This window comes from Propithecus coquereli, unplaced genomic scaffold, assembly GCF_000956105.1.
Source record: "Propithecus coquereli isolate 6110/MARCELLA unplaced genomic scaffold, Pcoq_1.0 Scaffold235, whole genome shotgun sequence".
In the NCBI taxonomy this organism is placed as follows: Eukaryota; Metazoa; Chordata; class Mammalia; order Primates; family Indriidae; genus Propithecus; species Propithecus coquereli.
In genome coordinates, this window is record NW_012147897.1 from 1509978 (window position 1) to 1524836 (window position 14859).

At 40.9% G+C, this 14859-nt stretch overlaps 1 protein-coding gene and 1 pseudogene across 2 annotated transcripts in view; one reads left to right on the forward strand and one right to left on the reverse strand.

Annotated features, from left to right (window-relative positions):
* Nucleotides 1-14859, reverse strand: part of STIM1 (stromal interaction molecule 1) — a 218294-nt gene that overhangs the window by 50947 nt on the left and 152488 nt on the right. For both annotated transcript variants that reach the window (XM_012645678.1, XM_012645677.1), the window contains exon 3: nt 3257-3371. In XM_012645678.1, coding sequence (XP_012501132.1) covers nt 3257-3371 — 115 coding nt within the window. The remainder of the gene's footprint in view (nt 1-3256; nt 3372-14859) is intronic.
* On the forward strand, nt 11758-12348 carry LOC105811481 (annotated as a pseudogene).

Consider the following 14859-nt stretch of genomic DNA (forward strand, 5'->3'; position numbering starts at 1 on the left):
TATAAAAACACAAATAGATTAAAAGTAAAGAGATGGAAAAAGATAAACCAAACTATCAATAGTCAAAAGAAAGCATTATTTTTATCAAAGTAGATTTCAGAGCAAAGAATATTACCAAGGATAAAGGTCATTTAATACTAATGAAAGAATTAGTTAATTAAGAACACATAATAATCCTAAATCTTTACACATCTAGTAACAGAGCTTCAAAATATATGAAGCAAAAACTGCAAGGAGAAATGAACAAATACACAGTTATAATTGAAAATATAAATACTCCTCTCTAATAACTGATAGAACAAGTAGGTAGAAAGATCAACAAACATACAGTAGATTTGAACTCCATCAACCAACATGACCTGACTGACTTTTTTTGAGACAGAGTGTCACTCTGTTGCCCTAGGTAGAGTGCAGTGATGTCATCATAGCTCACTGCAACCTCCAACTCCTGGGCCCAAGCAATCTTCCTGCCTCAGCTTCCCAAGTAGCTGGACTACAGGCCCACACCACAGTGCCCAGCTAAGTTTTCTATTTTTAGTAGAGACGGGGTCTCCTCACTCTTTCTCAGGCTGGTCTCAAACTCCTGAGCTCAAGCAATCTTCCTGCCTCAGCCTCCCAGAGTGCTACGATTACAGGCGGCAGCCACCAAACCCGGGGGTAAGGGCTGTCTTACTGCGGACTATGCCCCTAACTTGTAAAGTCTGCGCTAACTCTGGGTACTGAGTGACAGACTTACATGACATCCTTTCACTTACTCCCTCTCTTTGCCTCATTTTCCTCATCTGTAAATGGAGATAACCAGGGTCTTTATACTTCATAAGGTTTTCGTGAGAAATAAATGAATTAATATATGTAAAAGTCTTAAGACAGTGCCTAGCACATATTAAACACCATATAAACGTTAGTGAAAGTAGTTTTTAAGTTGTTGTTGATGCTGTTTTTATTACTAAAGTCCAGAGCTGGCTAATATAGAGATTAGAAGTCTTTCCTATAAGATCTAAATAACACAGAGAAAACACTGGCTCCCCACATTAGTCAGAAAATGTTAACAACACTAATCACACAGATGATACTGACATTAGTCAGCTCACATTCTGAATACAAATGACCACTGCTGATATCTACATCATCTAGCTAAACTCAGACTAGCCAGTTTGAGCTAGTGCCAGAATAGTACATGCTCTTTTAGCTCTGGAAATCATCACTCCAGAGAGATTAGGGGCCTTTCTCTGAAAAATGAAGCAAAATACTGGGAGGGAATAGGATTCCTTGAATCTGTCAAACCACCAGGTAAGCAAATCCTAAAATGGTCACATATGTATCATTTATCATATCCTAGCTGTGAACTGCATCACTGTGCCCTGAAATGTTTTCTTTGCTCATGGATAATGGGGACTCCTTTTCCCCCTCAAAAAAAACCCTCACTCCATTGTCTTCCGTTTTCCTGTAATTTAGAATACACTGGAAGTATTCCAAATAGTTGCTGAAACCAGAAATAAAGTTCTTACCAGAAAGTTGCCTGGAGCTGTTTTCTAGCATTATGATTTAGTCCTTCTGTTTCTGCCCTCTCACTTTCCCATCCCAGATACTTCTATGTCCACTTTCAAAAAAGGCCACAATGCTCTTCCCACCATCTTTCAATCTAAGGTCCTACTTTTAAAACCCACTCTTAAAAATCAGGCATCTTGCCCTCATGTTATTAGAGAAAAAGAAAAAAACCAAAACTAAATGGTACTAATGAAAGATTTTTCCTGGCAGTGCTGATATAATTCCAAAGCTCATGTTACTGTTTGATCTTCATCAGTAGACAGTCCAAGTTGCTCAGGAGTTAGTAAAGCCCTTACAAGGAACTGAGCTTCTAAAGATTTCTAGGAAGCTCTCCTCCTATAGCTGCCTAATGCTTCTTCTACATTGATAAAACATAGAGTTAACAAGAAGCATCAGCCTGTCCATCCCAGAACTAGGATTAGAATCCAGGTTTTCCTGCTTCAAACCTAATGCTCTCCATCTACATTATGAACAATCCCTTTCAGATCTAAAATTCTATGATTCTAGGTAAAAATTTAAGTAAAACTAGAAACTGCCTCATTCCTATAAAAATTAGTCTTCTCTACCACCAGACCAGTGCTTCCAACCAAGATGATATAGAAGAGCACTGACCTAGGGAGCAGAAGGCCCAGGCCTAAGTCCTGTTTCTGCTAAATGCTTGACAATGAACAAGTAACTTAATAAATCTAGGCCTAAGTTTCTTCATCTGAAAACCAAGAGCCCTGGTGGTCACTTATGTTTAACCCCTCTTAGCATCAGAACCTATCCTGAGAGACCCTGGGAAGAGATTGCTTCCAATCTTTTTGGTGTCAAAGGAAGCTCTAGCCACAGATATAAATGGAGAAGCTAAAGCCCTGTTTTTCCCTTCCCTATTAAGTCTCACACAATTAGACATGCTCTTTCATTTGGAACTCTGAAGCAAATGCTCCAGAAAAAAATGGTAATCATGGTTTAGCAGTTTTACACAGATCTAAAGTTTTCATTCAGGTCAACATGGATCAGTGGAATAATGTGACTGCTGAGGCACCAGTATCTAATCAGACTGCATTGGCAGGTGCACAGCATTCAGAACCAAAAAGTTGACAACCCTGCTCAACTCCGTGATGATAAAACCACACTTGGAAGTCTGTGGCCAACTCTAGGATCTAAGAAAGATATTAATATTAACAAAAGCGTTTATAGGCAGGAAATCAAGATGAGAAGGAGGCTGAAAAATAGATCTGCTTTGAACAACTAGGGCTATTTAACCTGGAAGAGAAGACTCAGGAGAGAATCTATCTACATTCCCACCCAATCTTTGAATCATCTAGGACTCAGCAGAGCTGTGACTAAATGGAAAGCTAGAGAAGAAAGCAGCAGCTGAGAGATCAGCAAGTTCCCTATCTCTGGAGATGAAGCAGCAGAAGCTGGGAGATTCCTACGGGGGTACGGGAGGTGAGGGGTGATGGGGTGAGGAGAGGGATGGGGATAGGACAGAATTCAAAAAGCACTCTAATGAAGAGTAACTCCAACTCTGGAGAGCCCTCCCTCATGCCCCGCACAGTGACTATATTCAGTCTTATTTAGTGACTGTATGTAGAATCATTTCAATAATTTGCCCTTTACTAAGCATTTTATATTCATGGCCTTTTAAGGCCAAGTTGCTGCCCATCTTCTCTCTTTTCCAAACCTTCTAGCAACTAGGATTGACAACCAGGCTGCCTATTACCTTCTGAGGACTTCCACGCCTTCCACAGGTCCTCCACGCTGATGAGCTTATCCTCACCATGGAAGGTGCTGTGTTTCGCTGTTGGGTCATGGTAATTGAGGTCTTCCCTCAGGAACTGCAAGGGAAAAGCACACAAGTCACATGAGACACCTCCCTGGGAGCCCGCCCACCAAGATCTCCACACAGGTCACCTGCCTCTAGCTATCCACAGCACATTCCATCTACCCAAGGCACACGTGTATCACATCACTCATGTATCCTTCTATGTGCATATGTCTTAAAATCTTAGTTGCAGCCGGGCGCGGTGGCTCACGCCTATAATCCTAGCTCTCTGGGAGGCAGAGGCGGGCGGATTGTTTGAGCTCAGGAGTTCAAAACCAGCCTGAGCAAGAGCGAGACCCCATCTCTACTAAAAATAGAAAGAAATTAATTGGAAAAACTAAAAAAATATAGAAAAAATTAGCTGGGCATGGTGGCGCATGCCTGTAGTCCCAGCTACTTGGGAGGCTGAGGCAGGAGGATCGCTTAAGTCTAGGAGTTTGAGGTTGCTGTGAGCTAGGACGACACCACGGCACTCTAGCCCAGGCAACACAGTGAGACTCTGTCTAAAAAAAAAAAAAAAAAAAAAATCTTAGTTGCCACTGGACTACATTTTCCTTTTCATTTATATATGTTACTTAAAAAAAGTAAATTAGAAATTCCTTCCTCATATTTGTTAATTACGGTAAGATAATAAATGATAGTTAACTGGAATTCCATAAGCTAGAAGAGGAAAGAAAAAAAGGGAGGAAGAATTAACAATTTTTCAGTATTTATTTATATACTAAGCAATATCCTAAGAACTTCCACAATATTTTCTCATCTATTCTTCATAACCAATGAATTATCACACCTATTTTACAAATGAGAACAGTAATAATACTCTTCAAGAATGCAATATGCCCCAAATCATGTTAGGTTTAGAAAGGTTAACTTGCTATGATGGTTTTAAAACATGTCCACAAATTCTCTGACAATCTTCCCATTAAAGAGGGATTTCTCTACCCCTGAATATAGGCTGACATAAACGACTCATCTTCTAACAAACAGAATGTGACAGCAGTGATGTTGCATGACTCCCAAGGCTAAATTAAAAAAGGCAATATGAATCCCACCTAGCCGTCCCTCTTTCGGGACACATGCCTGAGGGGCTCTAAGCCAACATGTAAGAAGCCTGGCTGCCCTGATGCCACCATGGTGGAGACATCATGTGAAAAGACTATATAGACACAGAGACAGATGTCTGAGCAGCCCCAGCTGTTTGAGTCTTCCAGCCCAGGAGTCAGACATGTAAGTGACTGAGACTCCAGGTGACTTCAGCCCCCAGCTTTCTAATCAGTTCACCTGCCACCAAGTGGACACAGATGAGCTATGCCTACTGAGCCAGGCCAACATTGCGGATACAGGAACAAAATAAATATTGCTGTGTTAAGTCACTAAGTTTCGGGAGGTTTTTTATACAGATAACTGAAACACTTGTTCAAGGTTACAGCTAGTAAGTGATAGAGTTAGTATTCCAACCCAAGATGCCAGATTTTAAAGTCCAAATTTTTCCCCTGCACTGCATATAGTGTCTCTTAATTACCTGGAATTTTTTTCCGTAATACACTTATAAAAGAAAGAAGAAAAACAAAGAAAATCAAAGCTTTTGAAAATTTAACTAGTGATTAACCTTTTTTTTTTTTTTTTTTTTTTTTGACAGGGTCTCACTCTGTTGCCCTGGCTACAGTGAGTGCCGTGGCGTTAGCCTAGCTCACAGCAACCTCAAACTACTGGGCTCAAGCGATCCCACTGCCTCAGCCTCCCGAGTAACTGGGACTACAGGCATGCGCCACCATGCCCAGCTAATTTTTTCTATATATTTTTAGTTGTGCAGATAATTTCCTTCTATTTTTTTTTAGTAAAGACAGGGTCTCGTTCTTGCTCAGGCTGGTCTTGAACTCCTGAGCTCAAACAATCCGCCTGCCTCGGCCTCCCAGAATGCTAGGATTACAGGCGTGCGCCACCGCGCCCAGCCACTAGTGATTAACTTTATAGATACTCATGCAGCTTGATCCTTAACATCATTAATATGTACTAGACTAAACATTGATTCCTGACCAGGACCAATATCTGTGTGGAGTTTGCACTCTCTTCCCATGTCTTCATGGGTTTTCTCTGCCTCCAGTTTCCTCCAATATCCCAAAGATGTGCATGTTAGGAGAACTGTCATGTCTAAATGGTCCCAGTCTGAGTGAGCATGGTATGTGTGTGAGTGCACCCTGCGATGGAATGGCATCCTTTCCAAGGTTGGTTCCCATCTTGCACCCTGAGCTGCTGGGATAGGCTCTGGCCACCTACAATCCTGAACTAGAATAAGCAGGTACAAAATTTTCTTACTTGTTTTTATTAATCTTTCTTGAATATATATATACAGCTCACATTTATTTCAATGTTTAATATTTGAAGTGTTTGGGTCTTTATTTTGAAGTTTGGTGCTTTTTTTTTTGCCAGAAATATGCCATAGGGAATTTAAACCTTGTTTATACCAATGAGCCTATGGTAAAAGTGGTTTCATTATATGTCATTTTGTTTAATGACTGGGGTATATTTTCGAGAAATTTGTCATTGCGTGAACATCATAGAATGTACTTACATAAACCTAGATAGTATAGCCTACTAGACACCTAGGCTATATGATATAGCCTATTGCTTTTAGGCTATAAACCTGTACAGCATGTTACCATACTGAATACCCTAGGCGACTGTAACACATCATTAAGTATTTATGTATCCAAACATACCTAAACATAGAAAAGATACAGTAAAAATATGGTATAATCTTAAGGGATCATGTCACACATGAGGCTCATTGTTGACTAAATGTCATTATGTGTATATGAAATATATTTATGTATGTATAATATATGCTATACATATGTATATGCATATATATGTCATAATTTGGGACACCTTGGAGGTGGGGGAGTTGGTGCTAAAAGAGCTAATAAAGGCCTCAAGCCTCTACCTCTTGGCACTGTTCCTGGATTCACACATCTACATAGCAACAACCTGCCAGAGTTGAGCAGGAGCTGCCCCCTTCTGAAGAGGCACATCCTCTCTAGTTTGCCACAGCTCCCACCCCTTGCACATTTACACATATGCATTTGTACAGCCCACATTACTCAGTTATGATGCCCTCTGGCTCCTCAGAGGCATAGTTTGTGATTCCTGGTGTACACTAAAGCACTGTGTAAGTTTTTAAAGCATAACTCAAATGTTAGTTGTGATTATTATTGGAAGGAGAGAGAGATAAGGACAGGAAAGTAAGAGAAAAAGATACTTGATTAAAGGTGGCCTCTTCTATGCTCCCACAGTGCCCGTGCATACCTTCATCGGTCTTGTTATATGTCTACCTCCCCTGCCAAACCATAGACCTCCTGATAGAAGTTCCCAGTTACCCAGCCACAGCACAGCGTACAAGAATATTGTACGCTGAGCTAGAATTCAGTATAATATACTTGAGGTAGGCATTACCACATCTTGCTCTGAACACTGTCCCACATCCAGCTATTGGCTAAAGTCTGATTTAACAAAGTTTAAAAGCAACAAAAGCAAAAATAAAACAAAAACAGGCAGCTTTTGGCTCCCACAACAGGGATTTACTATTTCAGACCTACAACAAGCAGCTCCTCTCTCAGGAAGGTCTAAGGAGCCTCCCTAAAAGTCTTGCTTTACCATGGGGAATGCAGCTTTGGTTAGAACTGTAGCTCAATAACTCTCCAAAGAGCCAAGGCACCAGCTGTCACTAGGTATATTTAGCTCTATGAGCTCAGAAAAGTGATCTCCCAGGAGGTGGCACAAAGCATGCAAACCCATCCCAAGTGTTAAGCAATAGTGAAGCAGTGTGGGTGGGAGCAGAGAAGAGGGGAGACATCTCTGTAGAATTCCCATAAAATAGGCCCAGGCAGCTCACTCCATCAGGGAACAGAATTCACTAACATAAAGCCAGAAGAGGAGCAGCAAGTCTTTGGGTGCAGTGATCTAGGCAGCTCTCCTGGGTTCTTCCTTAGAGCCAGTTATTCCTCCCTCCCCTTTCCAACCTTGTTCCCATTACTTACCTTCCATGTTTTCCAAACCAAATCATGCCACCTCCATTCCCACTTTTCCTGACCCACCTCAATATTTAGAACCCACAAGTCACATGCTCCAGATCTGAGAAGCTTCTCAACTTTTATTCACCTCCTGAACACACACCAAGGACGCACATTTTAGCTACAATAGCTCTAAATGTCATTTATACAGAGTTCTGGCACATGAATGTTTCAGGGGTGAAGTAACTGTCTCCACTGAGATCAGAAGCTGTTGCTCAAGGGCAGGGATAGGCAGCTGGGTCTGCTCACCCTTGTACAACTAGTCTCTCCTGCTGCTAGTCCATCTACCATATTAAACATGAGAATGTCCTTTGTAAAGTACAAATCTAACTATATCAACTCACTGACTTAAAATATCATGGCTCCCCATTACCCACAGGACAAAGCCCTAGTCTCTTGGCATGGCATCCAAGACCTTTTACAACATATCCCGTAGACTAACTTCCCAGGGGCCTTCCTAACCACTCTCCCTCCCTACCAAATACCTTACACATCAGACCATGGGCCAGAAAACTATGGCCAAATGCCAAATTCAGCTTGCTGCTTATTTTTGAAAATAAAGTTTTATTGAAACACAACCAGGTTCATTCACTGATGTATTTATTGTATCTGGCTGCTTTCACGCTACAAAGGCAGAGTTTAAGTAGTTGTAACAGACTCTGGCTAGCAAAGCCTAAAATATATACTATCTAGCCCTTTACAGAAAAAGTTGCCTGCACAGCACACATTAAGCCACTTTAGGCTCTTTGACCAAAGCATGCTCTTTTATAGCCCAAGCCTTTGTACAAGGTGCTCCATCTAAAATGCTTTCTCCCACTCTTTGTCTTGAACTCCTGGCCTCAAGCAATCCTCGCACCTCAGTCTCTCAAAGTGCTAGGATTACAGGCGTGAGCTACCATGCCTCTACTCTTTGTCTATTAAAGAAAAAGGCACTGCCTGTGATGTTTTCCAGACCTCTCCCAGATGAGTTAATTGCCCTATGCTATTTGTTCCCTTAGTTCTCAGGGTATACAACTATGACAATACTTATCTCATGATACTATAATTACTATTTAATTGACTCCCTCTTACTCTCCCTAAGCAACTCAAAAATGGAGACTTTTATTTATCATTTATCTCTTCACCCAGCATCTTGCAAATTCTCTGGAACACCTAAACGAATAATTACTTTAACTCCATAAGCCCACTTCCAAGCCTAGGGCCTGGCACAAAGCAGGGTATGTGGTTACTAAGTAACTGAATGAGTATCTCTTACCTGAGTTTGTCCTACAGCACTCAGCAGAGTGCTTAGTTTACAATAGGAAGTCAATGCATATTATGTCTATTTAGAAGAAAGACAAAGGTCCCTGAATTGTCAACCAATCTAAAACAAACATATCCATCTAGGGGCCAAAGAGTTACACTAGCTTGAATTCAGTGTAGCATGACGGTTTAGAGCTTGATTCTAGAACCAGACTGCCTGGGTTTGAACTCTGGCAGCACTAAATTCCTTCCACTGTATCATGCACATCATTTGTGAAATGAAGATAAATAATAGTAGTACAAAATCTCATAACACCCTCATGTTGAGGGCAGTATAAATGGGTTAATTCACATAAACACCTGCAAATAGTGCCTAGCACAAAATAAGCTCCCCTCTGTGTGTGCGTGTGTATAATAATATATTTTAAGAATATAAAGACACTAAGAATGTACAATCCTGGGTCCCACTATTACAGTGATGCTGATCCCTCATATGTAAGGGATATCCACAGAAGAGGTAGAAAATGGATATTTTCTAAGTGCTTGCTATATAAAGTCCATGTGCCAGGAGATCAGCAATGGAGATGATTAAGACAAGGCACTGTAGTCTACTAACCTCTAAGGTCCTTTTTGTTTTACTCTATGATTCTTACTTCATAAACTTTAACTTTATTTAAAATCAGAACTCCACAACTTTATGCAAGACCTTCTACAGACTGGCCTTCCTCAGTGCATCCGTTGCCACCTCCTCCCATTCCCAATGATAATAAATTACTTGAAACTCTCTGAAAGTACTGGCCTTTTCACCAGTCCAAAGTCTTTGTGCATGCTATCCCTCCACCTAAAACATGCTCCTTCTTCTCCTTATCACTCCTAGTCATTTGTTCAGACTCAGACTATATGTCAGTGACTGTACATGAGAAAATCTAAGTTGGGTACTCTTCTGCAATTCTATCAAAGTATTCACCTTATATGTTATAGTATCCTCTTCTGTTTTATGGCTGTCTCTACCACTAGGGGAATGTCTTCCAAGAGAACAACTTCACCTTTCCTTTTACTCCTTTATTCCCAGCACCTAGCACATATGTGGGTATAGAGAATCCCTCTGAAGTCAATTATAAAGCTTAGTTCTTGTCATGGGATCATCCTGGATGCCTCACCGTAACATTGGGCAAATGACACAGGTCAAATCCCAGAGGCAGTATCAAAGGTTTCAGCTTACCAGGTGCCTGACCAGAACGGCAGAAATGGGGAAACTCTAACATCTCCAGTCTTGCAAACGGATCAGGACCAAAGTATCCAAAGCAGCCAAGGAGTACTATCTGGGGAAACTTTGTCTTATGAAAGGAAGACAGAAATAGAAGACTAATTAGAAAAGGTTTCCCCAGAGAGAAGGGGTTATCTCTTCTTAATTGGAGTCAGCACTGTCACATTTACATCAGATGAATCCACAGAAATAGACAGAATTAATTATGAGAAATAACACAAAAATTGATGGGTTGGAAGGGACTTCTAGTTTGATGGCAAGAGAAGCTCCATGGATCCACTCTCCAGTGAAACCGGTGAAAATGATTTTTCAAAAGTAAACACTTAAAGTTTCTAGAAATGGTCTTTAGGTCTTTCGTTTCTACAGCCAATGAAGAAACATATACTCAAGAAAATCTATTACAACTTGGTAAGATGTGAGGTGATTTTTTTCAGAGAAAAAAAACAACTTGGTAGGAACAGAGTCTGCAGTATTTAAACTAAGACCTGCTCTCTGCCACCCCTCTCCTAACTCAGGGACATAGAAACGCCACTCCAGACTGGTGCAGCTAAGAACACAGGACTCCCTCTCCCCAAGCTCCCAGTTGGAGAGTTAGCTGCCTGGGAGGGGCAGGACATCAGCATTTCTGATCTTGCCCCCAGCACCCTATTCCTGAGGCTGAGTTCTAAGTGAGTACAGCCAAGAGGTAGGCCTCTCTTCTTCTGCTCAGACCCCACTCATAGGACAGAAGCTTTACCTTGGATGCAGTGTTACTGAGGATACTAGGGCCTCAACTACCATGGCCCTGGCTCATAAGATGGTGATTATACTCTGGGAGAAGCCAAGAAGATCTGAGGCTACTGCCACCCCTCCATCAAGTGTTCAGCTCCTAAAGTGGGGTGTCAGAGAGAAGCATGTCATTTTCCCCACCCCCAGCTCCAATACAATGACTCAAAGATTTTGCTTGGAGGAAGAAGCAAGCTGTAAAACAGAGAGCTTCTAATCTCTTCCTAAGGGAAATGACTTCATTTGCAACAGAGTGTGGAGAAGGTCAAGACTAAGGGTACTCTCAAAAACAGTAGGAGGCTGGGTGCAGCTCATGCCTGTAATCCCAGCACTTTGGGAGGCCAAAGTGAGAGAACTGCTTGAGCCCAGGAGATTGAGACCAGTCTGGGCAACACAGCAAGACTTTGTCTCTACAAAAACAAAAATAGTAGCAGTTGTGGTAAAAGGTATTTGGGGAAAGACTGGTAGATTCATTAGACATATATGCTAAACTGTATAAGAGAGTGTGCTGGAGAGAACTGAGGAATAAGACAGCTGGGAGGAACTCTCTCTGGGTAGGAACAAATTTCAAACACTGACCTCAGGAACTATGCTTTCAAAGGACTGGATCAGTTTGGGAAGCAATTTATATCTCAGGGCATTGCTGAAAACAACAGAACAATCAGATGGCAATTAATGGACCTTAAAAACTGGGTGTGGCCAAGGAAAGAGACAATCAAATAGAGTCCTGCCCAAACTACTGTCATCCAAAGTGCCTACTGGCATAGCCAAGGATGCACCCACTGAGGAGAAACATCAGAGGCTTCACACTGGAGTAAAGGGACAACCATTAAAATAATCTAGCCAGTCATTAAACAAATAAACAAGGAAATAATAACAAGCCCCAGAGGGGTTGCACAAGTACCTTGAGTTGCTACAATATATTATCAAAAATGTTCAGTTTTGCCCGGCTGGTGACGACACTGGCCCTGCGCCACGCCGCGCCGCCCCGCCCTGTTCCCTGCCTCAGTCCCCGTTACGTAGCTCTGCGGACCCTCGCAGCCGTCACCGCCAAAATGTCTACGGGTGCACCTGCAGGTTCAAGTGCTGCCGCTGGCAGTAGTCGAAGACTTCAGCAGACTCAAAATCAAGTAGATGAGGTGGTGGACATAATGAGAGTTAACGTGGATAAGGTGTTAGAAAGAGACCAGAAGCTCTCCGAGTTAGATGACCGTACAGCTGCACTGCAGGCAGGAGCTTCTCAGTTTGAAACAAGTGCTGCCAAGTTGAAGAGAAAATATTGGTGGAAGAATTGCAAGATGTGGGCAATAGGGATTAGTATTCTGATTATCATCATCATCATCATCATCATCATGTGGAGTGTCTCTTCATGAAGAACCAGTGAAACTCAAGCCTGCTGTTCAAGAAACCTCTTCAAGACTTTTGACTTAGAACCTGCTATATTATCAAGCTTACCTACTGTTTTATCTAAAATGTTTATTTTTTGTTAGTTAATGTAAAGTTCAATTTCTAGGAAATGTGCCTTTGTTTTTTAATACACACTCCACATTAGAAGTATGGCCAGCCCTATCCACATTTTGCACAGTGCCTTTACAGATTTACATAGGGGCTGATGAAGAGGACTTCTTAAGTTCCAGAGTACTATAATCTAGATGTAATATTGTCACTAATTAAATGCTATTGATCCCAGTTAAGGGAATTTGTGCCAAGTTAGTTATCCTTGTCATACTGCATTGTCTTCAGAACCACATTTTAAACCCCTGGGTAATTAGATTTCCAACTTGTCCCTTCCAGAAAGAACACTACTGCCTAACAGAAAGAACACTACTACCTAACGCAAATCTGTGACAGTAAAAGGCTGTGCCCTATTTTGATATTTTTCTGATTCCCTTTAAGAGAATCCTCTATGTTTTTGTAAGCACTACTGACATTTTTGCTATACTTAAAATAAGATGCTGGTAAAGAGTTTTTGCTCTTACATTAGATATGAAGATGTTTATTTTCTCGTTGTTTTGTATTACTTGCTAAAAATACTGTTGTAATCAGAAACAATAACCCTTTTAAAAAGTTTTTTAAAGCTATGGCTATGACCAAAGTTTCAATTTTGCCAAAAAGTTAAATACTGATAAAATATCGTTAAGTCTGTTCACAACAGATAAATTCAGAAAAGTGCCAAGTGGAACTGAAGGTGCCTTTCAAAATTAAAACTGTAATATTGTGTGTGAACTTTCTACATCTTGACAGATCTTTCTTGCCTTTCAAATGTAGTAGATGATGCAACTCCCCTTCTGAGTCATCATTTTTCATGAGGGGATAGAGAATGTTTGAGCTAGACTCTGACTGCCTCATAGCTACAGACAAAGAGTTTTACCCAGCAGTTTGCAGATTATCAGCTGTAGACTCCAATGTGTTTCTAGTAATTATGCAAGCAACAGTTTTGTAGCCTTCAAGTAAGATCGTCTGTGAACTTCATCATTATCTGGCCCAGTCCTCATAGACTATAGCTTTTTGGAGTTTGTTTCCTATTTTTACTCATAGTCTACTTCCTAAATCAGTCTTCTAAATTATGCTTGCAATTAGGCATTGGTCAGGGGAGGATGACTCTTTTCACAGAGAATAGCTAACCAGAGACATTTTCTTCCTTCAGTGTCATAAACTGTCCGCACAGGATGCTGCTTTGGAAATAGGTGTCATCTGAGAGAGTTTGTCTACATGAGACTTTCAACATCCGGGTATGTGGTGTAAAGATGGGAGCTAAGGTATGAATGAAAACAGGCAAGGAGGCACTGAGGGACAAACACAGACTTGATTGCTCTGTGGCCCACTGTCAGTAGAAAGTTCTAAAATTCTTGTTCACATGCTATTACAAAGCAACAACAGCTTAGGTGCACCAGGACACGGGTTCTATTTGTCTAGTCTCTGTTCCCCTGACATCACTGAAATGATGTAATGTTGAAGACGTGCCTTGCAGTATGCCCAGCTGTGAGGAGAAAGCAGCTGTCAGTGTCGGGCAGGACATTAGCCCACCCTCAGCACAGGGTCTCTGACCAAGTCAACTCTGAAACCTTGGTGCTCTCTCCTTGGCCTCAGTGCTCAGTCCCATGTAACCCACTGGCTCCTGCATTAACCCAGGAATACCTCGCTTACATCTGCATTTAGCTGGGAACTTGCCCACTGTAATGACCTGAATAAAGTGTTTATAAATATGAAAAAAAAAAATGTTCAGTTTCCAAAAAAGAAAAAAAAAAAATAGAAACAGAAAAGTATAACTCATACACCAGGAAAAAAACAGGTAACAGAAACTCTGTTAGAGTCTTTTCCCGTCAGATTTAAAAAGACTACAGAGCAGCCATTATAAATATGTTCAAAGATTAAAGGAAACCACGATTAAAGAAGTAAAGGAATGTACGATGGCAATGTTGCATCAAACAAAGAATATCAATAAAGAGACAGAAATTATTTTTAAAAAGAACCAAATGCATGTTCTAGAGTTGAAAAGTATAATAACCGAAATGAAAAATTTTGGAGAGGGGCTCAACAGTAGATCTGAACTAGTAGAAGAAACAATTAGCAAACTTGAAGAGAGATTGATAGAGATTACACAATCCTAAAAACAGAAAGAAAAAGGAATGAAGAAAAGTTAACAGAGACTAAGAGAAATGTGGAACACCATTATGCATACTAATATATGCATAATGTGAGTACCAGAAGGAGAGGATAAAGAGAAAGGAGGAGGAAAAATATTCAAAGAAATAATGGCTAAAAACCAAACATTAATCTACCCATCAACAAAGTTTAATAAACTCCAAATAGGATAAATGCAAACAGATCCACAAACAGACACATTAAGTAAAACACTGAAAGGCAAAGGCAAAGAGAAAACTTTGAAAGATGCAAGAGAAAAATAACTCATCACATACAAGGCAATCCCAGTTAGATTAATAGCTAACTTATTAATTATCAAAAATAATGGATACCAGGGCCAGGCGTGGTGGCTCACGCCTGTAATCCTAGCTCTCTGGGAGGCCGAAGCGGGCAGATTGTTTGAGCTCAGGAGTTCGAAACCAGCCTGAGCAAAAGCAAGACCCCGTCTCTACTAAAATTAGAAAGAAATTAATCAGACAACTAAAAATATATAGAAAAATTTAGCCAGGCAT